General features: G+C 32.6%; 1 protein-coding gene across 6 annotated transcripts in view; it reads right to left on the bottom strand.

The window, feature by feature from the left end:
• Positions 1-8,698: 8,698 nt before the first annotated feature.
• LOC132944689 (uncharacterized) overlaps positions 8,699-27,534 on the bottom strand; it is a 382,446-nt gene continuing 363,610 nt past the window's right edge. For all 6 annotated transcript variants that reach the window (XM_061014161.1, XM_061014160.1, XM_061014163.1 and 3 more), the window contains 4 exons: positions 23,289-23,508; positions 22,236-22,529; positions 18,169-19,490; positions 8,699-12,632 (listed from right to left, as the gene is read on the bottom strand). In XM_061014161.1, coding sequence (XP_060870144.1) covers positions 12,209-12,632; positions 18,169-19,490; positions 22,236-22,529; positions 23,289-23,508 — 2,260 coding nt within the window. In that variant the 3' untranslated portion in view covers positions 8,699-12,208. The remainder of the gene's footprint in view (positions 12,633-18,168; positions 19,491-22,235; positions 22,530-23,288; positions 23,509-27,534) is intronic.

Raw genomic sequence — 27,534 nt, 5'->3', positions numbered from 1 at the left:
GTATTTTGTCCATCAATTCTTTGTATAAATGATTGTATTTATGTTTTGGAGTTTCTTTTTTTATTGTCGGACGAAATTGACATATCGAATGATTACTTTGTTATTGTCCATGGTAGTTTCAAAATTGCTTCTCTTGTAATTATGTTTCTTATTTCAATTGTTTTTCTTTAATTATTTTGCGGATAGATTGTATTGATTTTGCGTTGTTATTAAATGCGTTTTCAAATATTGAAAATTGTTGCATAAGTTGCTTTGTTGGGGGGTTTTTTGCTATTTTTATTGCGTATTGCAGCATGGTCTCTTCATGCACTACTAATTAATATTTAGTATGCTGTTTATGGGGCTTTTTTAAATGTACCTATATTGCCCTTCTTAAACTGGCATTATGAATTACATAAGCACAATAGCAGTGACTTTTGGCTGTCATATGTATGATATGGATGATCCGTAATCCAATATTGATCTAATTAATGAGTTGTACATTTTTACCAGGGAATTTTTTCCAGTTCCCCATTTTGTACTTGAAAGTATTTGATAATGTTCAGTATTAATTGTTTTGCTTTGTCTTTTAATTTTTTTAAGTGTGCGGTCCACGTAATTTTTTCGTCCAAGTTTAGGCCTAATATATTTACGTGCCTTGTGTAGGCAATACATTTTATGTTGTCCATATTAATTATCTTTTGTATCGATTTTTACGAAGCAATCTTTTTAGTATTATTAAAGCGAAGGTAGAACTTATTTTGTTGATGAACAATATAACGGGATTACGGGACACACACGTACATACATCACAATATACATCTACCTATTTACACATTTTATACTTTTAAAATACGCATATAAAATATACGTGTTTTATATAAAAATAATACACTGATAAATATATTACTCGTATTTATTATTATTATTATATAAATCAGTTATTTGGTGATTTCTCTGAACTGAATCTGCCGCACGATTAGGGATTCAATTATATACCCCTTAACATTAAGTGGGTACCTACGTGAACATTTTAGTAAGTTTTAATATTACTAGTGATTTCTAATATAGAAATATTTTGGCTACCTATTGGGTTTTTTACTTTCTAAACTGCCCAGACAGTTGTAGACACAGTGTTTAATATAATGTATTATTATTCTAGGTATGCTATTCGTGCAGTGTACGTAGGATTTGTGTAACCAGTCAACGTACAACAGTGCTTAGTCATTATGTTCGGTGCTTACCGAATTCGAACAAAGTAAAAACTTACCATCGATTGTTCACATTGACCGGTCATTCTATACAACTATACTACAAATGTCCTGGCCACGTGACCGCCGCCGCAATCTCGTGTGGGCAATGTCTACTGATATATCAATTGGGTTCTGTTCTATTGTGTGTTGTTTATATTACATTAATATATGTATTATGTAATATATTATATTATCATTTGATAATACTGCAGGGCTAATGATTTTACTATCAAATATTATGTGAACAACCCTACAAGAGCCAAAACCGTATTTGGACTTTGTAACAATGGGGCGAGAGGATGGTTGCAAAATGGGTAACTACTACGTAACATACATTATTTTAATTAACATTATTTTGTTTACCTATTCATTAATTCAATTTGTAAATTAATTTATTTTCCCAGCTAATATTTTTAATGCTGCATAGTATTTTAAAATTAGTAAATTTATAGTTAAATTTCAGTTAAGTTCATAGTAAAATTATGTATTAATTATAGGCTAAAAATTAGAAAACGGTCGCGAGGACGTACAAAATATATGATACCTAAAATTAGTAATTACCGGTCTTAGATTTTAAAACAATACTTCACAGAAAGTGTCTAAAAAGTATAATATACGATGTGCATTATTTTATTGATTTTTACAATTTTTTTCATAAAATTGAAGTTGAATTTAATAAACGTTTGCCTGTGAGAAAAGTGAAAGAGTACAAGCAGTTAGGAAATTGCACGTTCGTTCATCAATTTTTAAGCTCGAATCAGAAAAAATATTTTTTGAGGCGAAAATAGGTGAGAATATTAAGATTAAAATATCTGATGTATAGGCAGAGCAACATTCTAGGTGTCATGTTCTCTGATATTTTTTGTTAATCTTAAAAACATTTATTATAGTAGGTATAAACACAAAAACCATTTATATTAATTTAAGTATACCTAGTAAAGAACATTTGGGTAAAAGCGAAACAACATGAGGTAAACTATACATTATCGGTACAGAGCCACAGACGTAAAAATAAATAAAATATATTTTGAAAGAATATATTATATAATATTATAACGAGATTGTTAAATTTTAATCCAGCACAATACTATAGTATCTCAAAATCTTATGTACCCCGCAGTACTTACCTGTATTAAGTAGTGCAAAAGTATTCTAGTTTTGCTAGTCAGTGGGGGTTTTCTTTGAAAAATTGAAATTCAATTGATGAAGTCAAAAACATACTAATACTAATATTTAGGTATTAAATGTTGTCGTGGTCACTTTTAGTCAGTGTTATTTTTTTTTAATTGTTGTGGAACGAAAAAAAATTAAATGCCAATAAAATAAAAAAAACGCACATGTATCATTGATGCATGTGTCCGTGTCGTATACAACCATGTGGTCGGGTCAATCTTTTTTATTGTAATTCAATTTATGAAAGCGTTCTAACTTCCTATTAAAATTGTAATTACATTTTTAAAATTGGTTTTCAGATGCCGTTATTTCTTATACATTTATCAATATTAAAATACACACGCACCATTTTTCCTCTATATTCTATATAAATATATTCTTTGCCAAGATGAGCAAAGCTAGATGATGTCCTAATACAGTAATACCCGTTTATTTCCAGATTTATATTTTAACTTTACGTGTTGTACAGAGCAGCGAATAGGCACTGTGTTCTATTCAAGAACAATTTTTTTTTTAATATAAATAATTGACTATCATAATATAATATACTCCCATTAGTTTTTCTCAGACTTTGAATTTTGTATTACCATCATGGAAGTTGATAAGGTAGATATAATACAGTTCTTTGAATTAAACTAATCAAATTAAACTTTGAAAAATATACAATAACGGAAAAAAATCTATTATTTTAAAAATAGCAGTTTTCACATGAAAACAATAACTTTTGCCAATGTATGAGAGGAGCGTTGTAAGCAGGATATGCAATTTAAATTTAAAAAACAGGTTGTCTGATACCACAGTTTTTCAAGATTTACATTTATTATTGTTTTTAAAAAAATTGAAAAAAAAATTCATACAATGAATTTAGATAGGTACACCATAAAACCATATAATATTAGAAATAAATAAACTGTGCATCACTGTGTTGTAACACATCTGAGAGTCATCGTTAGGCGAGCAAGTTAGGAATTTATACTTTTATAGTTTTATATACCTATTATTATATTATGTAATAAATTATATAATATATATGTGTATATAAAAACTCAAAGAATCAAAATATAAATCATAATAATAAACGTTAAATACTACCCAAGGGTAACTGGTAGGAAAATAACCCTTTGCCACCGCCTAGAAACCAGCACTGTCCTGACTAGGTGTATACAGGGTGTCCCACGATGATATGCTATTTTAAAGTCGTGTGAGTAATGCAAACTCCATTACGCCACTATTTTAAATTAGTAAATCCTCGTGGGACACCTTGTATATATATATATTTGTTCAAATAGGTAATGAAACTATAATTTGATTCTTAGAAGTTAAATTGTTAAATGTAAAATGATATGCACCTATTTTCAAATTATGGGCATCGTATAGTTTTGGATTATAATTCAAAAAACTTAGAATTTTATTTTTATTTTTTTTTTATACGTATACGTGTATGTAAAATGCATTTATCTAACTTGGGGCTTGGGCTAACAGTATACATCGAGCGCTGCAGTACACCTAATACAAATCGAAATACGAATCCTCGTTAAAATATTATAATTAGAGATGGGTCGAATTTAAGTTTTCACAAACTCAAACCCGAACTCGGACATATTTTTTTTCTCGAACTGTTCGAACTCGAACTTGTTGGTATTTCGAACTATTTTCGAACTTTGAAAAATTAAAAGTTAAAAGTTATGAGATGCACCTCTACTAATATTTATATGACAAAATTTGCAAACAGCGAAATTGGAATCTTTTACTAAAAAATTATCCCACACATACAAAGCCATGTTAAAACAAAACTAAAAACAGTAAAAAGTAAAAAAGTAAAAAGAAAAACTACTTAGTATTAATGTGAAACGACGTTAAAAGTTATACTTATAACTTATAACTTTATAAGTTATGATTTTATAAGTAAATAACGAATAAAATAAACTGTCAGTTATCAGAGTTCGTTAATTTTAATGTTATTATCAGGATTTAAAAAATTTACAGTGCCTACACATACAAAAAAAAAAATTATCTGCCGACACACTCGTTTTTCGAACATATTAAATTATTAATAATAATTTATTATACTCTACGAAAACTTTATGTATTATGTTCGAATTCGAACTTGCATTTTTCTCGAGACTTCGAACTGTTCGAATTTCTTTAAGAACCCATCCCTAATTGTAATATAATATATTATTATACTTATACGCGTATGCAAGGTGTCTCAATATCTCCTCAGATACATCTATCATAAATCTGTTTTTTTTATTAGACTCACAGAGACAAAGACTACACATGTTTTATTTTTTTAAATCAATTACATTTTCTGGTAAAAAAGTTAAAAAAGATTTTTTTATTTATTTTTTATTATTTTTGAAACAATTGAAGATAGCCATTTTATCGAGTTTATTTTTGTGAACATTTTGACTTTTCAACATTTTATTTTCATTAATCTCATGATTTTTAATAATTTTTTTAGTTTATAGGATTTAATTATGTGATATCCATACTGAGATCATATAATTTTATTAGAAAAATCACCGATGCGGAGGATTCATCACATAGGTATTATAATATATAATATATTAATATGTATAAAATAGTCTAAAAGTTAAAACCAAAATGGGCGTATACGGTTCCGGAGTCATTTTGTCCACCAAAGTTGTATAATTGTAATTCTGCAGATTCTAATAAATAATTAGTTTATATTATTTTTTCGTTCAATTGCGCGTTTCTCAGCACGTTACAATTGGTTGCTGTATGCAGCACGATTTCCAGGCGGTGTGTTATTAAACTGTTTACTTTGATCGTAAGAAAATTGGACTCTGCACACGGTAACTCTACTTTGACAGTAACACACATGTAAGTACACGCGCAAAAAAGCTTGTAAACCCAAAACGACAGCGACAGTCACTTTAAGCTCGGTGTGCTTTAAGTAGATTTTGGTGACTGCTTAACCGACTTTCTGTTACACATAGATGTTTCTTAAAACAGTTTCACATTACCTTTATATGTGTATAAGAGTCGAACGATTTCCGAAGAATACTACAATACATATAGTGTTACCGCGAAAGTAAAATGCAAACAAACAGTGCGATGTAGTAATTGTTGTTGTTTTAACGACTCTAGTTGTAGGTGGTGTGAGTATATTATCATAGTGAGTTTACCTAGTTTTGAGATTATATGACGCACGAGGCCCCCACCACTGGGAAACGGAAAACTACGCGGGGATCATCGCCAGTAGACGGTAACGTATACATAGATAATAAAAGCGAAACGAAAGAAAAAAAGAAAGGCAAATTCCGAAGCAGCGGCAGCAGCAGCAGCTGGCCTATTAAACGGCGGCGGCGGGCGGGCAAGCGGGAGAGAATATTTGGCACCCGACAGCCCCGCGGGAGACTACTTCTACTACAACTACTACTACTCTACTACTACTACTACTACTACTATTACTACTACTACTACTACTACTACTATTACCACTACTACTAGCTACTACTACTACTACTACTACTATTACTACTACCACAGTACCACTACTACGACGACGACGACGACGACGATTGTTTAGCCACTATTCTACCCCTACGCCGCGTGCCCGAGCGCACCGAACGCCCTGAGCGCACCCACCCCCTTACGAGACTCTGACCGGACCCTTTGCCGCCGCTGCAGGTGGGGATGGATTTATGATAATCGCACGAGCACAATATAATAATATAATATATATATATATGCATAACGATATGTACTCTTCTTCGTCGTTAGCCAGCTCTCTCGCGGGAATCCACAGCGACGGAGTACGTACACGGGGCATTATACACGCCTAACCTATATCTACCTGCCTTCCTGGTTGCCAACATGCCTGCGTATATTATACCTAACTGCAGTGTGTATACTCGGTTTAGCAATTAGTATATTGAGCAAGGACAAAAGGCGACGGACGGGACGGGCTGACGGTGGCGTCGGCGGCAGAAAACTTATAATTATCACGTGGTACTGCGGGGTCGAGGGGAGGGCGAGGGGGGAGGTGACAAGAGACGCGATGTTCACCGGCCCGTAAAACGCATCGAAACTAACCGCCCGCCGCCGAATATTATATTACTATACGCGTATTCGACTGGAACGACAACGACGACGACGACGACGACGACGACGACGACAAACGTTCCCGACGCATTTGTATATTTTAGTACGATATTATAATATAGTCACGCACTTTATTGTGCAAATAAAATAAAATGGAAAATGTTTATAGTAATATTATAACTGTATGTGTAATAAACGCCGCGCGCAGTATTTGTCGTCTCAAGGTGCGTACTTTTGCGCAAAAAAACGTTAATGGTGGTTTGCATTGACGTGTTGTGTTGCGCGACGCTCTAAGATTTTTTTTTTGTTCGCTGTAGTTTAACGTATTATGCAGACGAGTGTGCAAATTGACAGGTGACCATTATAATAGCCACGAACTGTAGACTTGGTGTCAATACCCGAAGCAGTGCCTAAACACCCAACTCCAAAATCAATACCACCGCGGCATCTTATAAAAAAAGCTACAATAGTATTATATCGCGCAGTTCAGAAGATTCACAATATTACAGTCGATTTTTTCATTATAATATGGTCTAGAACGTTTGTGTTTCTTGTTAAAAAAAAATTGAAATTAAGTCTACAAATGAACTGATATTTCAAATTTATAAATTACATTCTACGTAAATATGAATATTTAAATGATTTTCATAATTTGTTAAAATCGACATCTCGTATATTATGTTCAATAAAAGTGTAAATCAAATAGGTATTATATGTTTATATTTTTAAATTCTAATACTACGATGGTATTAATTTAAATTTTCAGTGAGAATACGTGATGATCAGATGGTCGTATATATTATTGTCTCCGTCTTGCAAACGTACAACATTCGTATTTATAAAGGTAAGAATGTTATTATCGGCGTTTCCTCGTTGGTTTTATTTAAATCCAGCTATGAGAATTTTTCTAAATATTAATATTTTCTAATCCTACCTATTATAACTCGTTGGAAAATTAAAATATAAAAAACCAACGAGTGGAATCGCAGATAATATTATTATTAACTATGAATTTGATAATAAGTCGATTTACTGTAACATTAAAACGAACAACACAAAATGAATTCTGCCTAACACAAATTTGCCATGTTGAACACGTTTATAAGACGGAGACAATACGTGCGTGCATCGCGTTCTCTTCTTGATAAGTCGAAGTTATACCATCGTAATATTAAAAAAAAAAAATAAACATTTATGATTTACACTTTTGTTGAACGAGAATTTACTATGTTGTACACGTTTGCAAGATGGAGACAACACATTCGGGCGTGACGTCTTCTTAAAACACTCGAAAGGTATCAAGTAAATCACAAATAATAATATAAATCCTTACCTCGTAGTATTGCGTCTGTTTACATGACGGAGCTTGGTGACTTTTTTTGATCCAACAATCACCTACTGTGACTGGTTTTAGTTCTAGATGACCGAATTTTATTTAAAGTCATCATAGATTGGCTATGACTATGGATTTGTCGGTAATTATAGATGGTAGTAAATGATTTTCATAACAAGTGTAATACTATTCATATTTTGTATCATAAGATATTTTTTAACGTCAGTTGTACAATGTTCACCCAAATAATTAAAAATATAAACATTATACGTGATATTTTTATTAAATCTAATTTTGTTTACGCAATTAATGAAATGGACTCCAATAATTTATTTCCATCATACTAAGGATATTTTTTCTTAAAACCATAGATTTCAATAATGTGCCTTGCAAAAGCAACCGGAACCTCTTTGCTGGGGGCTAGTGAATAATACATATTTATTCCGGTAAGATAATATATAATGGGTATTAAATCATGAAATATTAAATTTACTACTCGGGTCGGCGATTTTCTCGGTAATATCGTTTTCAATACAAATGTTGAAAAACAAATAATACAATATAATATTTTCTTGTTTCAATACCATTTTTTTTTCCATCCGATTACTGTGAAAAATTAAAATAGGAATATGTTTTTTTAACGTATTTTTTAATGGGTAAGGTATAGGTTTATATACAATGAATAGTTTTTAGAATAATTAACATACTATATATAGAATTGTTAATACACATACAAATTAACATTCCAAACGTATTAAGTATAATATATACATTATACAATATCGTACATAATACTATGTATTTAGTATTACCAACTGCATTTATTTATAATAAATTGCAGTTTTTGCATTAAAGTAGACCGATGGCTTTGTAAAATAAAACAAGTACATGTCAATTTTACCGTTTATTTATAATGAGCACATGTCCGTATTTACAAAGGTCGAGAATAATAATAGTGAGTATATAGCTTAAAAAACAAAATAGTATTGTTTTCTTTAATAACTATTATAATAATATAATATGGTAACATCAAAGTGGCACAAAAGATTATACAAACATGGCTTTATACATTTAAAAAAGGTATAGGTTTAGAAAGTCTGACGAAAATAATAAGTTAGGAAGATAGTAGTAATTATAATAATTTTTTTATATTTTAATATTGTATAAACAAATTGTATTAATCTTATAATTATTGCAAACACAAGGAGCGGTAAGCGAATACACGTTGAATTTTATCGATAGTTATGTAACCTTATTATAAGCACTTAATATTTTTTTTACAAAATCCAAGGATGTTTTAAAATTATTTTAGATTTATTTGATACAGTCATAAAAGTCGAATAATACACCAGGAAATTGAAAATATTTTATTGGTACATATTTCATAATATTATATACAAGTATATAATGTAGTATTTATAATAGGTATATAAATATTTTTAAAATGCTAGTCAGAACATGTATTTGGTTATTAATTAGATTAGGACAGGTTTATTATTGAGTTAAAGAAAACCCGTAATTTAATTTTTTTAAAATTTATTATTTGATACAATATACTAATACATTTTCGGACAATATTAAAACCATTTTTCTACGTTTTTAGTGAATATTTGAATTTTGCAATCAATTAACACAACCTTTTTTTTTCGGGGATTTTATGCATTATTATTTTTTTCCGCAATGACTTGAAATAATAAATATAATATTTAAACATAGGTAACAATTATTAACAACAAATTCATAGTATTCAATAGATTAATAAACGTATGAATGAATTATTCAGTCATTTTGAGTCTCTTGACTTTTAAGTTATAAGAATATACGAGATCACGCAATTATACAGTTATAATAATGACCCAATTAGAGATTATGGGATTTATTTTTCATGTAGTATTGAGACTAATCAAAAATTAAATTAAAATAACCAATCTTCTGAGAAAATTTAATTAAGTATAGGATCGATGTAACAATGGTGATCGTCGTTTTTTTTATACTATCAGTAAATAATTATATAATTTTTTTCCAAGAGTTATTATTAAAAAAGTAATTATTATTTTTGATTTAAAATAATTATTCACATTGCGTAACAAAGTCACTAAACGCCTTATAGACGGTTTTTGAATAACAATCATTTACAAAACAGACATGCTATTTAGAATATTTTGTAACAAAATATACTTTATTATTTAAATATACGACGGGGGCTTTACAATATTTTACATTCTTGGCAAGTTTGTGTTGTTGCTCGAGGTTAGGTAATATATACTTTGGCATGTCTATCAATATTCAAACGGATTTATCCTCCAAAGCCTGGAAAAATATCCCCTACTAAATAAATGGTAAGAACTAAATATTAACCGTATACACGCTGTACCTACAGCATAGTTAACCTATTACGAGAGGCAGCATTTTCTCACCGCTTCTCGTGTAAGGAATACCATAATAATATTATCGTTAACGTCATACTTTACCACGTACTTAATAACAAGATAATTAAAAATATAAAATTATATTAAAACCAAACTTAACATTAAAATTCAAAATTGTCACACCGCAAGGTCCTGGAGAAGACTCGCCAATTTTTATAAACGTCATAAAAGTTTAATTAGATTTTGTCTTTGAAACGGGCAATAATATTAATAACTTAGGTTTTTACATTTCACCGTAACGTTTAACGATAGGACGTTTCAGATCAGAGTGCCTATAGCCTGTATTTATCATAAATTCATTTTTATTGCCATAATAAAACTATATTTATAGTATTAGAAAATCAAATAACTTATACGATATTGTAATACATTATTTTTGAAATAGTGATATCTGTTAATGGGTATTGGGTATAAATATAGATAGAAAAGACTTTGATTACCTACATTTTCATGTTTGACACTGGCGAGCAGCTCCTAATTTGAGTTACCTATTTGAAATGTTGATTAGACTGTGCATAATACATCGTGTATTTTTTACTACCGGTTCACGCACTCTTTTAAATTGTTCAATATTACCAAGCACTTGTATTTTTTCATATTCCCATAACCGTATGATAATTTTATCGGCAAACCCTGTTCGAACGAAGCGAAGATTAAATCGATACGATTTATCTCAGGTGGCGTATTTATTTTATCGTGACGATTTCTGCACGTCGGCGGTAAGTCGTTTACGGCACGGTCAATAATTTTGTCGGAATAAACGGACGCGACAAACGACCGCGGTCCTACAGTAACGTAGTGAGAGTTGACAGACCTGACAGAGACGACCATTATGATTGTCCAATGCAACCACACCCACATAAATAATAATATTATACCACCCCGACGATCGTTCGCTATATAGGTCACGAGTCACATCTTTAAAGATTCGCATAGGTGGGTGCCTGACCAGCTATAGTCCGAAGGCACTTCACCGAGAGTTTGCTGATAATATAAAACATATATAATGGCATCACGAAGTCAATTTTTCTACACTCTTTTCTGAAACGCCCTGTATATACACGTATATACACGTATATACACGGGTGTGTGCACCTGTGCGAGCGATGTAAGTAAAGGTAAATAATTACAAACGGGGAAAAATATAAACCATAACAATTCGGCGAGAGCGGCGATGGGTGGAGGGGGTTGACGTGCACGTCAAGTCCGATTCCTGCGGTTTGACGGTATGCGGAGCATACCGCGTAAGGGGTTTGTTTAAAACAGTATTCCGAACTGGCACACACGTGTATACCACGACAAACGTCGGTAAATACCTGCAGTGCGATGACGGTAATAATAATAATAATATAGGTACAGTGAAAGGTGGTCGCCAACGAGTGTGTCCGCGGACGATATCGTGTGTCATAATGTTATCGTATCGCTATAAACGGTGCTCGGCAGACGGACGGCTGTGCGGTAATAGGTATCGAATGCAGTAGGAATAGTTATCATAACAGTGTTTGGGGTATAGAGGACGGTGGGATGGTTGGTAACGATAAACTCGCTCGGTCGACATCACACACGATCGGATGAGCACGTTCGGGGAAGTGTGCACTGAGTATAATAATAATTACAATATTATACGGATATGCATTCAATGATCACTATCGTTCAACCCGGACGCGTTCACTGATGACCTGCTTGTAGAGTTGTTCTTAAAAACGATTTCTACTGTTTATTATATACAAGATGATGGCTGACGAGAACGAAACGAAACGGAGCGTACCACACGATGCTATGATGTATGGACCACCGTTCGGGTCGACGCAAAATATGTTTACCCAACGATCGCGGTTCATACCAAACCCGAACGCGGTCGGGTGGTTTGGTCGGATTCAGACGGTCGTCTCGACTCGAAGGCGTTCTTCGCCGCCGCCGCCGTCGTTGTCGCCGCCGTCCACGTCGACGCTGCCGTCGCCGTCGTTTCGTCAACACATGCTGTCCTGCTTGCACTCCAGGTACAGGTCGTCCGAAGACGACGGGTACCGCTTGCCAAGCGAGTTGCCGACGACACCGCCGCCGCCGTTTTGTTCCAGGAACCGTTTGTCGTAGTGCGTCCGGTCGACCGCGCACATCATCGGGTCGACAGCGGCTGAGCCCTTTTGGGACGCCCGCCGCCTTCCATCCTCGGCTCGTCGCGACCTGTTGGCCTTGCACCGCAGGCACACCACCGCCGCCACGACGGTGACCGTGAAAAGCACCACCGCCGTGCCACCCAGCACGCCCACGTACATCAGGTTCATGCCGTTCCGGCTCGCGCAGTTGGCTGGGTCCTCGTCGAAGCCCATCGGGCAGTGCGTCTCGCCGTCGCACCAGAACTGCGAGCTGATGCACGCGTTCAGTTCCGGGCACCTGTGAACACACACAACGCCCAACTGTTAATATTTTTTAGGTCTCAAGTCTGGTTCGCTGTACCTATCATAATTCTCAATGGTTGGCTATTATATTAGATAAATTATAAATAATAATATACCGTTTACTCATAATCATCGTGTATAAAAACACGATGATTTATAGCCAAATTTAACTCTCTCTCCTGATTGGATACAGGGTTGAAATAAAGGTTCCTATAACCGATTACCAAATACAAATATAAAAACAGCAACAAATATTTTTAATAAATTAAACGTAGATGTATCATGAGTCATGACGTATTCTTAATTATTCTTAAAATCGAAATCAATTGTAAAATAAGTGACTGTTTTAAATAAAAATATTAAATATAATAGTTTCTGTTCAATTTTTTATAAGAACCCGATACATTTTTTTTTGTTGTTTCATCACTACTTGGGACGTCCTCTTTCACGTTCTCTTGCCCCGAATAGGAACTTGGTACCCAAATCACACTCTGAATCTGAAAACTTGACTATTATAAGATTTGAAATTATAACAGAGCTAATAATTAATATGACGTAATCGCAATGATAAACAACGAAATATATCAAAAAGGTACCTAGTGTAAATAAATTGTATATTAGTATATTAAACTATTTAGTCAGAAGTATACATATTATTAATAAAATGGGAATTTATGTTTTTTATACTTTGAAGGTCTGCAGTAAAAGGAAAATTTGAAATTAAATATTTATATATTGCTCAATTTATATGATTTGCTTCATATATACGATAAAAACAAACGCGTGAGTGTTTTTGTGGTTATCTTCTTTTTTTCTAACACCAAAGAATTTCGAAATTCTTGTCAACTTGATGGAAAAATATATATACTCTTGGAATTTTTCGCATTCGTTCTGCGTAAAAATGGTGTTATCGTCGTTTGAGAGCTGTACAAATATTTAGTTCTTTCCGCACCGGATTATCCGAATTGTTGTCCGAACAGTTCGATTTTATTACGAATTTTATATATTTTATATATATCGAGTTCATAAACAGCTATCTATATGTATATAGGCAAATAGCTGAGAAAATAAGAAGTTTGAATTTGCTGCGAATACACTTTACTGACATAAAAAATATGTATATTGTATATAACTAACTCTTCAATTACTAAAGTTTAATGAGGAAACGGAAATAAAAAAATGGATTTATATCTGACATCGACCAAAGTTCATTAAAACGGGTTATCCGATGTCAACAATAAAAACGTACTAGTCACTATAATATACCGGCAAGTTAGTGGAATTATATAACAATATTTTTGGTTTATTTAAATAAATTATGATAGGTACAACAATACATACAATATTGTATTATGTTTTCAAAAAGTAAATTATTTATAGCTAGACATAATAATTTATTATTGTTTTAATCAATATACAAATACTCTAGTGTTTGAATTTAATTAAAATCACATTTTTATGTAATTTTTGGTGTACCTACCTAAATTTTGATAATAATTTAAATTCTTTTACGGCGGAATTCGAAATAGGTTATTAATTCGTAAACATTTTATACGTATACTTAAATGTGAATTGAAAGCATTTTATTTTTTCTACTTATATTTTATAATTATTGCTATACTCTGAAATTATAATAATAATTATTACAGAAATGATAAAAAAAAGTGCAAATTAATTTATTTCTGAATACATAATTTATGAAAATTTTATATTCATTGCTCCTGCCCATTATTCTTTCTTCGATTTTTTTTACGTTCTTTTAATAAATCATTAAGTACATTTTGTTATACTTTAGCTAAACTTTTTTTTGCTGCTTTGTTCCAAATTATGGTTACAGCTTAAATTAAATTATAATGGTCACCAATAACTATTTACATAAAAAGAATTTTTGATAACTTTTATCATTTAGCATTATTCAGCATTTTTTTCTTGCATATTTTATTTTTTTACCGAAGAAAAATTAAGAAACAGTGTCAGTTGATTTTTTATTTGATTTCAAGTTCATATTCCTTCATAACTATCCTTTATTTAAATTTTCTTGTGATACTTTGATTACTTATAGAAAAAATATTCATAAATTTATACATATATTATAATTTTGAATACGGATCCGTTTTCATTCAGTAAATACTTCAATTATTATTTTTATATAATATCTACTAAAATTATACTTTTAAGTTTTAATAGTTTATAAAGACAAAAAAAATTATAATACCTACTGTATGACTATATGAGATATTTATTTAAAGAATTTTATTGGACTATCAGTGAAAGGTTTACGATTTGTTAATATATGATATTAATATATGATTTACTAATCAAATATAATTATATTTTTATACTATAAGTTTATGTTAAAAATATTAAAATCCATGATTTATGCTTAAAATTAAATAAATTGGTTCATAGAAAAAAAAATTACAATTTTATTAATCTTTTAATAATAGTTTTATAAAACTAGTAGGTAAAAAATCATATAAAATCAATATTTTTCATACAGTAAATATGTTATAATCAATAAATTATTAATCATTCCTTTAAAACATATTGTGATTTTAAGAGTTATTAAACAGAATATTTTTATACGCATAATGTTTTTGATTTTCATATCATGCTGTAAGTGTTAGATAATACATAGTAAATGAAAGATTCTGAATTGAAATATTGAAACTTCTGAACTACCTTTTTAAGAAAAAATGTTAGGACCTAATGTACCTATAATGTGTAGGTTTCGAAACCTTTTATCATTCACAATATTGTTACAAACCAAAAACGATAGGCACTATGTTAGTATGTTCTATTTAAATATTCAATAAAAAATGACAATAATATAAATATCGTATGTTCATAATGTATCTATACTTAATTTATAATCGAGAAACTAAAAACAAAAGTTTTTGATAGAATTGTGATTGTTTTAGTAAGTTGGAAAATTAATCATTTTATTATTAATATATGTACATCGACATATTGTGGGTATTGTGTTGGTCGCAGAGAGTCATTATATACTAAATTAGATATAGAACATGCATAATTTAAACTCGTACGTTTTAATTAAAGTTATACTCAATAAGAATCCACTCAATTAGAAAAATATAATTAGTAAAATAATAATTAATATAGCAAGTAGGTGGTAGGTAAATCTTATTTTTGCATATTTAACTGTTTTCTTTTTTATATTTATCTAAATAAGTATGCAAATAAAATATTATAATGTTAATTGACAATCACAGAGACACAGTGTAAGTACTATGATCGATTGTATTCTAGAATGAAAATACGGTTGTAGGTTTTAAAAAATAGTAACACGATTAAGTGAGTTTTATTGAATTTTTGTCGACTTGAGCACTACCGTACTGTATTGATTCATTTAATTATGGTCGACGATATCATGTCGAAACTATTTAGTTTTATTAAAATGACGATGGCACATTTTAATTTACAGTGAAATCAATAGGTGTGTGAAACGGTTTATTTACAACCATTTAAGATGGTTGTTTTAGCGGAACGTTGGAAAACAAGTGCCACAGGACAAAAAAGAAGTTATCACATTATTTTAGGAGTCGTATTATACATCGCCGTAAAAGTTATTTTTAATGGAAACAAATCGACCGTGACAATGTTTTCAGATTATACAATATAGGTAGTTAGGTATAATCAATACATATCAACTCCAAAAATATTTTGATACGAATATTGTATACTTGAACATCGTACTAGTTAGATTTATGAATGAATAATCAAGATAACGACCCGGTACACTATTTATATTTATGAGCGATGTTTTATTTCATTGTTGTATTTTTATCGTAAAAGTATATTTTGTTTGTTTTAAAATGTGTTAAATTATTTTTAAAAAGTGGTTTTTATTTTTTTTTTTTATAAAAATTGTAAGTCGACTTTAGAAAGATAAAATATGTGACTATAACTATTATTTTCAGAAAATTGGTTCTGCTATCTCTAAAAAACCATGTGCACAACTTTTTTCGGTAAAAAAAACCCGGGTGAAAACGTTTCATCTTCAGTAGGTAAACAAATTAATAAAGGTACCTATGTGTAGGTATATGTAGTATAAAAGTTTACATGATTACATTTTGGAAGGAGATAAAGTGTAATGAGAGTGTATAAAGTTAATAAACAAATATATAATTTAAAGGTTAAAAGTAACTTAAAATGAGGATAGTGGAAAATTTAATTTTAATGACTTGGAATCGTAAGTACTTACAGACATAATTATTATAAATAAGTTAGATAAAAGTCACAAGTTAACCCCTTATACTTTATTTTTTTTCCACGAGATGATTATATTTCGTTGAACATGATAGTATTACTGAAATTGCTTTAAATAATATAAACTTACAACATTAAGGTCACAGCTCTTTTTTTTATTCTATTTTTTTTTTATAAATTATACTTGGAATACTTTTACGCATAGTAATATTGTAAAGCAAAAAAAAAAAATTCTATTACAGCGTTTCATTTGCATAATCGCATTATTATTACACAATAAATTCACATCTAATCCGAGTGATGGGTGGTGTAGTGGGGAATAGTAATTAATTTTAAACCTAACACTATGTGCGTATACTAGGTAGATATATTATTATATTGTGTGCGTACAGAGGGCTTTATTACTCTGTAAATATATATTTTTTTAATCGATTACAATGTGCACAAATCGATGCTCACCACAACAATATAATTACAATACATCAAAGTTATCAATCGAAATTGTCGGGAAACGTGGTTAGTCCTTATCACGTTGACCGCCACGAGTTCTTATATGAGACCTCATCAAACTTTATCCTGAGTCCTGACCACCACGGGTTTTTTTTCATACGTTTACATAAACACAGTTTTGTCAATTTAAAGAAATATTGATTTAAAAAAAACTAATAAAGATATTTGCAAGCTTTGCATACCTACTGAGAGTGCAACATTGTACATTTTAAAACCAACGAGAAAATACTGATTATTAAGACCTAGAACAAGATCTCACTAGAGTTTTCAGTGAGATTTCAGATGAGATACCAAAATCCAAGTAGTTTTGAAATGTGTTTATGTAATATTATGGCATTTGGCAAGGTCCCTGATGAAATATGTAAATGGTTAAGCGTGTTAGTTCTTACACGAAAAAAAGGCAGCCTTACATAATAAGTTCATAATATTTGAACAAAAATAAACCAATATTTACGCGGTTCGTTACTACAGATAAGATGAAATGCAAAACTTTGTGCACTGTACTGGACGTGTACCTCTATGTCATTATATTACAATAAAATATTGAACATTTAAACGTAAGCTCAACTCGTACAGACTCGTCTTGTTGTTCTATATTGTATTCAATAATTAACAATATAATATATACATTGGATTAAAAAATGTTTGATGTGACACAAAGAGAAACGAATGTTGACCACACCAAGTTCATATCCTACGTCGTGTCAATCCCAAATGTGAATTAAGTGTGAAGGAGAGTATACAGTTCGGTACTGTTCTTATACGCGTAATAATAAAAAAAAGCGACTGACCTGTAAGCGCATTCCGGGTGGACGTTCGACGACATGGCGTACACGTTGGTGGACGGCATGATGCGCGGCATCTTGGACACCTCCATCCAGGTGACGGCGTACGCGCCATACTCGCGGTTCAGGAACTCGACGGCCACTGTCTTCGAGTTGGGCTGCAGCTGTTGGGCGCCGGTCAGAGGTTCGGCCCAGCCAGGTGAGAACGCCTCGTAAGACCCGCGGAGCGCGTTGTAGCTGGCCCCCGTGTCGTACGGGCAAATGACCCTGGCGGTTTTGGGCCCGTCGCCCGCCCCGGTGTACACCACCACCCGGTTCCGGGTCGGGCACATGAACGAGTTGGTGCGCCACCGCTGGATCTCGTAGCCACGCAACTTCATGTATACGAAGCCACCGGTGCGCAACATGCTGCTGTCGGCCGTGGCCGGACCGATGAGCCACGGAAAGTCGGCGCAAGCGCCCGCGGCCGGACGTCGGCCGCCGGCCGACGGCACGCCGATCAGGTCGATAAAGCCGCCCGGGCCGCGGAGGTGCCGGTGCTCGCGGGCGTCTCGGCATGCGTTCCTGTCCGTGGGCGACGCCTTGACGAACGCGTACTCGGCCGAGAACCCAAAGTCCCGGTGGTCCTGCGTAACGTTCATGTCGCGGACGGCGAACTCGACGCGGACGGCCGCGCCCGGATACGATTCGAACGTGAACGGCTCACGCAGCCCCGAGCACGCGCACCCCACCGGAAGTTCGATGTCCGGCCACGGGTAGTGCGTGATCGTCACCCGGGCCTGAGTCCCATCGTCCCTGGACCCGCCGACGCCGTCCGTGCCCGCGTCCGCTCCGCTGCCGCCGCCGTACACGCAACGCGACCGGTCCGTCCGGGCGTCCGTCTCCGTCGCGCACGCCGTGCTGGCCGAGTGAATCCGGGACACGGTCACCCGGACCCGTTCTTCCGGCGACCCGGGCACGAACCGGAACACGCACGTCAGGTTCCGGCGGCCACCCCGCCCGTAGAAGAACACGTTCTTTGGGGACCCGAAGTACCCGGAACCGGAGGCGTACGTCCGGCTGCACGCCGCCGGGCCCACGTCACCGGGCCCCTGCCGCCGCTCCGCCGACTGGTCCACGAACTCGTACCGCAACAGGAACTGGAGCGGGAACAGGACCGAGCCCTGCTTCAGGTAGATCTCCACCGTCAGTTCGTCGGCCGACGACGTGTACGACTCCGCGGCCGCGCACGGCCGCACGTGTCTGGTGTCGTTGCCGAGTAACGCGTGGTCGCAGAGCCGCGGTAGATCTTGTTCCTTGCAGAACTCGCCCATGAGTACCGGCTCGGACTGTTGTAAAAAAAAATCGAAACCAAATATTATTACATTAAGCCACGCGATGCGTAAAAGTAAATAAAACAATATATAAAAAATAACCTAGAACAAGAAATATTCATATTCGGATCGAACGAAATGGTTTTTTTTTATCGGTAATCACGATAAATCCTGCTAAGACAGGAATTTGATGAATGATATTCTTCTTAGTATGTTATTATTAAACGTTTTTATTACAATTTATTATTCGTTCGACGTCGCAATGATGACTTAACTGTGGCGTGACTAAAACAGCCACCGATGTCATTGGCATACAATTATGAGTCCGAGTATTTTCAGCTGTCGTTGAATATTAAATAGATAAGTCGGTCGCGTGCCTACCACCTGTCCTAAAAAGTTGTGATACGTTATCGTCATCGTAACATTAAAACATATTACTATGATATTCGTTCACAGTTAAAACAGCGTTGGATTTAGTTCGACGGTCACCTACACGCATATGTATCAAATTTGCCTATACAACGCGCCGACCACCTGACACATTAACACAATGTACCTACACACAATTTTATCAACTTAAATAATTATTATTATAATTTTGCATATTATGTAAAATAGTGGTTTAGTATAATGTCTGATTTTCCCATCACTCTATTAATGTTGATTGTTATCTTTATATTTTAAATTATATAATACAATAACGTGTTGTACCTACACATGTTTTTAATAAAAATAACGATTTTATTTTTATTCGTTCAGTTGTTGACAATCGATTTTGTCATCATATTTTAGTTTATGTGCTTTTGAAATATTAATATTTATTTTTGAAATATCCCACAGTGTAAAATCGATATTATTATTGTTATTAGTATACCTACCTACATTGTTCGATCGTTTTAGGTTTCTGTATACGATGTGTATGGAAATATATAGAATATCTTTTATGTGCCCATCCACCAATCGTGACATGGTTACCAATTCCATTGTTTATTTTATAAAAAAAATGTGGTTTACACTCAAAGAGGTACCATTGTCTTTAATGTATTGTTTTATTGTCATTAAATTAATTAAATTATGCATTGTTGTTATTCCATGTGCCCATTATTATAGGTGTATTTAAATCAGCAGCGACTAGCAAGTATTTATCAATGGTCTTTTGGATATGTTTTTCGTTGAATAATATTGTTTATTGTATCGAGTATGTCATTTTCTCAGCGAAATTCAGGGGGGGGGGGGAGTTTTAGTCAAGAAATGAAATTATAAATTGTTTTTAATTAAAAAACTTAAATTTCAAATGTCTTATTATTTAATATCTAATTATTATTCATCATAATATTATTAAAGGAATGAAAAAATAGCATGTTCGATAGTTAGGTTTTCTTTTAAATGTGCAAATTATAATATATTTATATATTATATCATTTCGTGTTTACAGATCTTCAACTACAGTATTGTTATTGTATTATTGCAATTATTGTAGTAAAGTTTTAATTAAATTACCATATTATATTCAGCCAAAATGATAATATAGGTATCTGGGGTTATTATATTGTAATTAGTATCACAGCTCACCAAGGTCTCTTCGGTAGAAAATTTAAGTCATTAGCATGATGCCGGTATATGTTTACAAGACGCGCTAATTTAATAAAAGAGTTGAAAAGTTACTCAGGAGCATTGCAAATCGAACCGTATAACCGGTAGTTTCCCCCGCACACCATGCGTATACCTGCGTATGTATTGAAAAGTTATTTATTATTGATTAAATTTGTTTCAAGGTAAACGATAACAGATATGCATGGTTGAAAAATCAAGGTACCTACGCGAATATTTAACATATTTTCATAACTCTTATATTAAAAAACCATATCGGTTATGATACTGAGATACAAGATTGTATACGTGACGACGTAGTGAAATAATTATTTTATTAAAATATGATGTGTCGGTAGCGAAATTAGGTGCACCTACACGCCTTGTACATGGTAAAACATATTTTAAATACCGACCCTTGTTCGAGGTAACTGAATAAAATATTATGCAGTATCATATCCTACGTCCAAGAACGAATACTAAATGAATATATTCGACATTTTGAGCATATAATAAAGCATAAATTCAGACAACTCCACGGGGATACCAATAAAGGCTAATCTAAAAAGAAACTTATGTTGTTAAGCGTTAAGGTACCATTATTATAAACAGATTTTCTTTTGTGCATGTTATACCATAAAAAATGTCATAAACGTTTTTTTTACTCATTCCAACCGAGTTCTATAAAATGAAACCGTATATTAATACTAACATAACTTTATTTAGGATTTAATGTAATACGGGACATTTATGTGTTTTTCATTGAAAATAATATTTAACTGTAAAACACTACAGCGTAAAACCAAATTAATGCGATACTCCATATAACAAGTACCTACCGAATGTGGTTCAAATGTAGTTTGAGCACTGATAGCTGTAACGAAATTAGGTGGATACTTAAATTAACCGAACGATACGCAGGTATAATATGATCAACAAACAAAACCTATAATTATTATTTTTATAATAAAATGTTCTGTATTTGTCATCATAGAACGATATCGGAACTTGTATTTACGAGGAACATAATTAGTTTCGTTTCACTGTCCGATTTAAACTACGCGTGTATGAATTATAAGTTGTTGCTCAAAATTCCCCACCCCCTTCCATCCAGAAACCGATATGGCCGGTTAAATTATTTAGTTATATACATCATTGCGATGGTCTGACCTTTTTAGTTTTCGTCGATACGACTTTGTCCCAAATGCGGAGTCTGGCGTTGCATTCGTTGCTCAGGTGATAGGCGTTTGGATCAGTGCTGGCGGCATGGTACTTGATGAAAGACAGCCAGACCGTCTGGTGACTGGAACCTTGAAAGTGGTATTTGCAAGACGTGTTTGGAGGCAACGAGTGCCTGGGGCTATCCAACAGGCCCCAGTTGGTGTTGTTGAACGGTTTGATGAAGAACTCACACTGGCTGGTGTTCTTGGCGTAGCTGGGAGATTTGTTGTCGACAAACAGTATCTGAAAGGTCACGAAAACAGGTATCGTGTCAAATTTATATACATAGGTGCATTAAAAAGCCGGAGTTGTCTATTCATAAAAAATAATGTGTCAAATTAAACTAATAGAATAAGACGCGAGGAAAAAGTTACGAAATTTGTATCAGTGTAATACAGTATAATAATAGTAAAATATTGATTTTTTTAAAACAAATCCATCAGTATTTAATTTTTCGACCAGGTTGCAGCATGCAATTTAATAATGAAAAAGAATTAAATAAGTACCCAATACAGTAAATTATATTAATTTAATTTGTTGGTAGTTTTTATTTTAAGAATGAAATATATTATTATAATACTTATATTATAATAATATATATTATTATATATATATTATGTATTAATAAAAACTTATTGATTTTTGGTTTCTAATTTAATAATAAATATGAAAGGGTTAATTTAGAAAAATTATTTGTGACAGTATCACACGAGAAAAAATTGTTCTCATAAAAATCATAATATATATTTTATCATTTATCGACATCACGTTTTCATCGTAAACTATACTCCTTTTCAAAAGAGAATATACCGCCTTCGCGCATGTCGAATGTTTCGATTGGTGCGTCGAGAACCACGTGATCACGCTAACAATAGGAAATTGGTGGGGAATGCGCGCCACTGGTCGGTGACCGGTTTTTTTAATATAATAATAGTTATTACGATATAATAACGATATAATAATATAACAAATAATATACATTACATGTAAAACTATAATTACCTCCACGTCCAATTCAAATCCTGGCAAATAGCTGAGCGGCACCGGATGGAATGGGTTGTCGAACGCGGAAGTGTGGAATTCCAACAGCATATTGGGCCCGGAACTGACGATATCCGGTACCGCGTCACCACCACACAGCCTCACCAGTACTGGGTCCGTGGCCAACGACCCGTCGTACACAGTCAAATAGTCTTGAATCACGTTGCACTGGTCCCAAACCCTGTAGCAGAGGAGATCGTGAAATCCAACAAATCCGAATGGTTCGGTCGTATTACGTCGATACAACAATGATGTGCCGTACGCATGTACGGGGTGATTTTTTCAAGCACACTCACCCCCATTTTCCCCTTTAAGAGTACATATTTTATTCGAACTATGTTTTTTAGAATTTTTAAGTTAAGTATCTAAACTCTAAAGACCATAATAATTTCAAATTCCTGATATTTTTCGTACTACTTAAGGAGTGTCCTGTGGCGATACGAAACTCTATTTTTCAAATGAGGACCCCTGTTTTTTACTAAAAATTATTTATCAGATGATTTTCTAAAAAAATTTGATAAATCTAAATCAAAATTCTAATGAGTTGTTTCTGAGTTATTAGAATGTTTATACTTACTGAGGATAGTAAAACGGTTTTACAAAAATTTAAACTCTATGTAATATTAGATGTAGTATTGTTTATTTTTTGTATCAGTTATCGGATAAATCATTTTTAATACATCGAAATTAATTACTAACATTTAAAAATATTTACTTGAGCCACTATCATAGACATATTATCCTTGGTATACAAAGTTGTGAAGTTTAAAACCTACTCGTTTAAATTTTGATTTAGATACACGAGAATTATAAAAAAAAATAAATATAAGTTATTTAAACTATATATTATTGAGATAAACTATCTACAAATAAATGCATAATAAGAATATTTGATTAATTACATATATAGTGTGAAAATAGTGACACTACGGTTTCATTACTTACTAAAGGTATTCAGTGGTTATTGAGGTACGTTATTATAGGAGGTCAATACTACATGTTATTTTTAGCCTGCGTCAGAGATTGCCGGAGAGTTTTGGTATGTGCAAATGTTTCATGAGTGGGTTGTTATACAATTAAAAGTGAAAAGGTGGGTGTTGGTATTTGGAAAACAGAAGATTATACTGTCGTAGGATCATCCTTAAGTGGTACAAAAAATCTCAAGTATTCAAAAATATGGTGTTCAAGTGTATTTAATAGTTCCAAAAATCAAAACTTGTATTGAATGTATGCATAATTTAAGCATAAAAAAGTGTGAACATGTTTAAAAAGTCACCCTGTGGCCTGTATAGAATGCAATTTATGCACACACACACAGGCTCGTGCGTATTGATGAATATTATTATTATTATTATTATTATTACTATTATTATTATTGTCCTAATAATGAAGTCACCCTGTAACGCCGCGACGTCATGTCAAAATGCGTTGATTAACGCGAAACGACAAACGTTAATTTATTACGTCATTGTCGGGACCCACGACAACAACAATAATAGTTTATGATGGGTTATGTATAATAATAATGATAATATGCTGTTGGCCGATTTTTGTTGTTATCTAATTTATTTTTTCATCCTAATCGATCGGCGTGTGAGAGTAGAGAGTGCGCGTTGACTCTCGTGCAGCTCGTTATTATTATTACTTTCATCGCACCCATCGTCGAAATTGTTGTTATTAAAACTTGGAATTTCGAAAACAAACTTTATTAATATTCGTCACAATGTGCCAATAATATTGATATTTTAATATTACATCATAATCAACTAAATAATTCGAAACTTTCAAGTGGACGCCGTTTTATTTTGTCGCCGTCGTTGTCGTTCCGCCAAAACTGCGTGGGTCTTAAAATAATTTAAATTTTAACGAAAACTACCGTCTATAAAGTGTTATTAATACCAAATATTCCAATGATAGCGACGAGCAGAAAAACACTTCTATAATTCCACATCATAGACGTATAGGTACGCCGTTTCTTGCAGTAAAAAAAAATTACAAATAGCGCACGTGGTTGTATATCATTGTGAGGTTCATGTATTTATTACGTACCTACCTATAACTTATAATGAAAAATAAAAAGCTCCACGATTATAAATCGTAATAATAGCCATTATATCTATACACTCAATCTTAAAACAAGTATTAAACTTTTATCTTGTCACGCGAACATTTTGATAACATTGTCTTGTGATAACTTTTTTTAAATTTTAAAACTCTGTTACATTAAATACATTTGTATTAAGTTAAATACAGTATATATACCTATATATATTTTAATAAAATTACAAGTTTTTGTTTACGTTATATTATATTAGTTCACTGTATCTCTGGTCATGCAAATATATACATAATATATCGGTGTCACAAAAATTATATTTTTTAAAAAATTTTGAAGTTATGAATTATGTACGTAACTTATTGTCCCTGGGAGGTACTATAACAGCTCGTATATAAAATATGGCCATTATAAATCGTTTTTAATATATAACTAAATAAAGCAATAAGTTAACAGACCAAAAACTTTGTTTTCGATATCTTATGTTTTCTGTCTTTCACGTCTGATAAATAAAGATAGTAAGCAAAACATTGATCAAATAAACAATTGATAGGTTTTTTTGTTGTTAGACATTTTATTCATGATAAATTCTCATTGTTTTTTTTTTATATTAAAACAAAACAAAATAAAATACAATTTTTTTAAATATTTTTCTATAAATATTATAATCGGTAGAACAGTAGGATCTTTAAATAACATAATATATATTATATATCATCATAATATTTTACAAAAATGTCTGTACGATTTTCCGTGAAAAATCTTTAACGAGAAATAAACACAATAAAATCCTTCAGGAAATACAAAACACATTTTGTATTTAATGATTCTTTTTTCTACACACAAAGTGATTTAAACGTCCCAGGCGTCAGATTAATGCTTATTCGAACAGTTTAGTTATCCTAGGGAAAAATGTATTAGAAAGTGGTAAAAGTCGTGTTTGGACACATTTTTATTGAAACACATTTGCAAAGTTTTCACCGTCCAGAGAGAAAGAAAAATTATACTTCCGAGAAATCTTTGGCCATCGACGTGATTTATGATATAATCGCCTTATTCGTTTTAATGCGAGAATCTTTGTTTTCGCTCGTTCCCTCGGCAGTCATTAAGGGGCCTCGTCGGTTAACAATAACGTTCAGTGCAGTGTTCATAAATAATGCCGACCAAGTTGTTTACCTTTCTTGTTAAGTAGTTCGTTTATGGTAATTAAACATTAACAAAAAATTAACAATAACGATAGAAACGGCATTATGAATCAATAAACTGTGACCGACGTCAATAACGTTTGACAATAGGTACGTTATTATTATGATAAAGAGCGTAAAGACAATATGGAAAAAAAAACGCTTGCCAAGTCAGTGATCGGCATGTAAACTTTCTAGATTTTTAATTTTTTGTAATTTATTAACTAATATCACACCCAAGTGGTATAACAATTTGAATCCAGAAAAATGTCGGTGTGAACAGCCCCACAAAAATCATTTTCATTTTTATTTAGTGAGATAGATCTCCGAAACCGGAGAGCGGATTTCGTTGTTTGGGGTCTTGTTAGATTCACATTGGTTAGGAGAAGTGCAGTGAAGATTTTCAGAACTTTATCTTTAATAGTTTATTCATTACAGAACATTAAAAAAAATTAAAACAAATTTTATTGGGTGTTTTTTGATGTTTTCGGCTTTACAGCTTTGTAGTGAATTGGAGATAAAGTTCTGAAAATCTTCACTGCACTTTTCCTAGACAATGTGAATCAAACAAGATCCCAAACAACAAAATCCGTTCTCCAGTTTAGGAAATCTACCTCGCTATATGAAAATATAACAAAAAATAATTTTTTTTATCTGTGAAAAATTAAATAATTTAAAAAAAAAAAATTAAATTCTTCAGTTAGTATCTACTTGATAATCCTTTTTTAATGAGTTATCAACCAACTTTCTAGCTATCATAGTTTAAGAGAAAAGTTAAAAATAGAAATTTTGGGACTGTTCCGCCGACGTTTTTATGGATTCAAGTGGTTGTACCACTTGGGTGTGATATAAAATCTCTCATTAATATTTTATATTAAAGCTAGCTAAATTACTCATCTACTCATCATTACTGAGTTACATTTTTATTATTTTATTATTTAACACAAATTCTTGAAGTTTTCAAAAT

The sequence above is a fragment of the Metopolophium dirhodum genome, chromosome 5, assembly GCF_019925205.1.
Source record: "Metopolophium dirhodum isolate CAU chromosome 5, ASM1992520v1, whole genome shotgun sequence".
In the NCBI taxonomy this organism is placed as follows: Eukaryota; Metazoa; Arthropoda; class Insecta; order Hemiptera; family Aphididae; genus Metopolophium; species Metopolophium dirhodum.
Note: the sequence above shows the minus strand (reverse complement) of the source record. Positions and strands in the feature narration are given on the sequence as shown.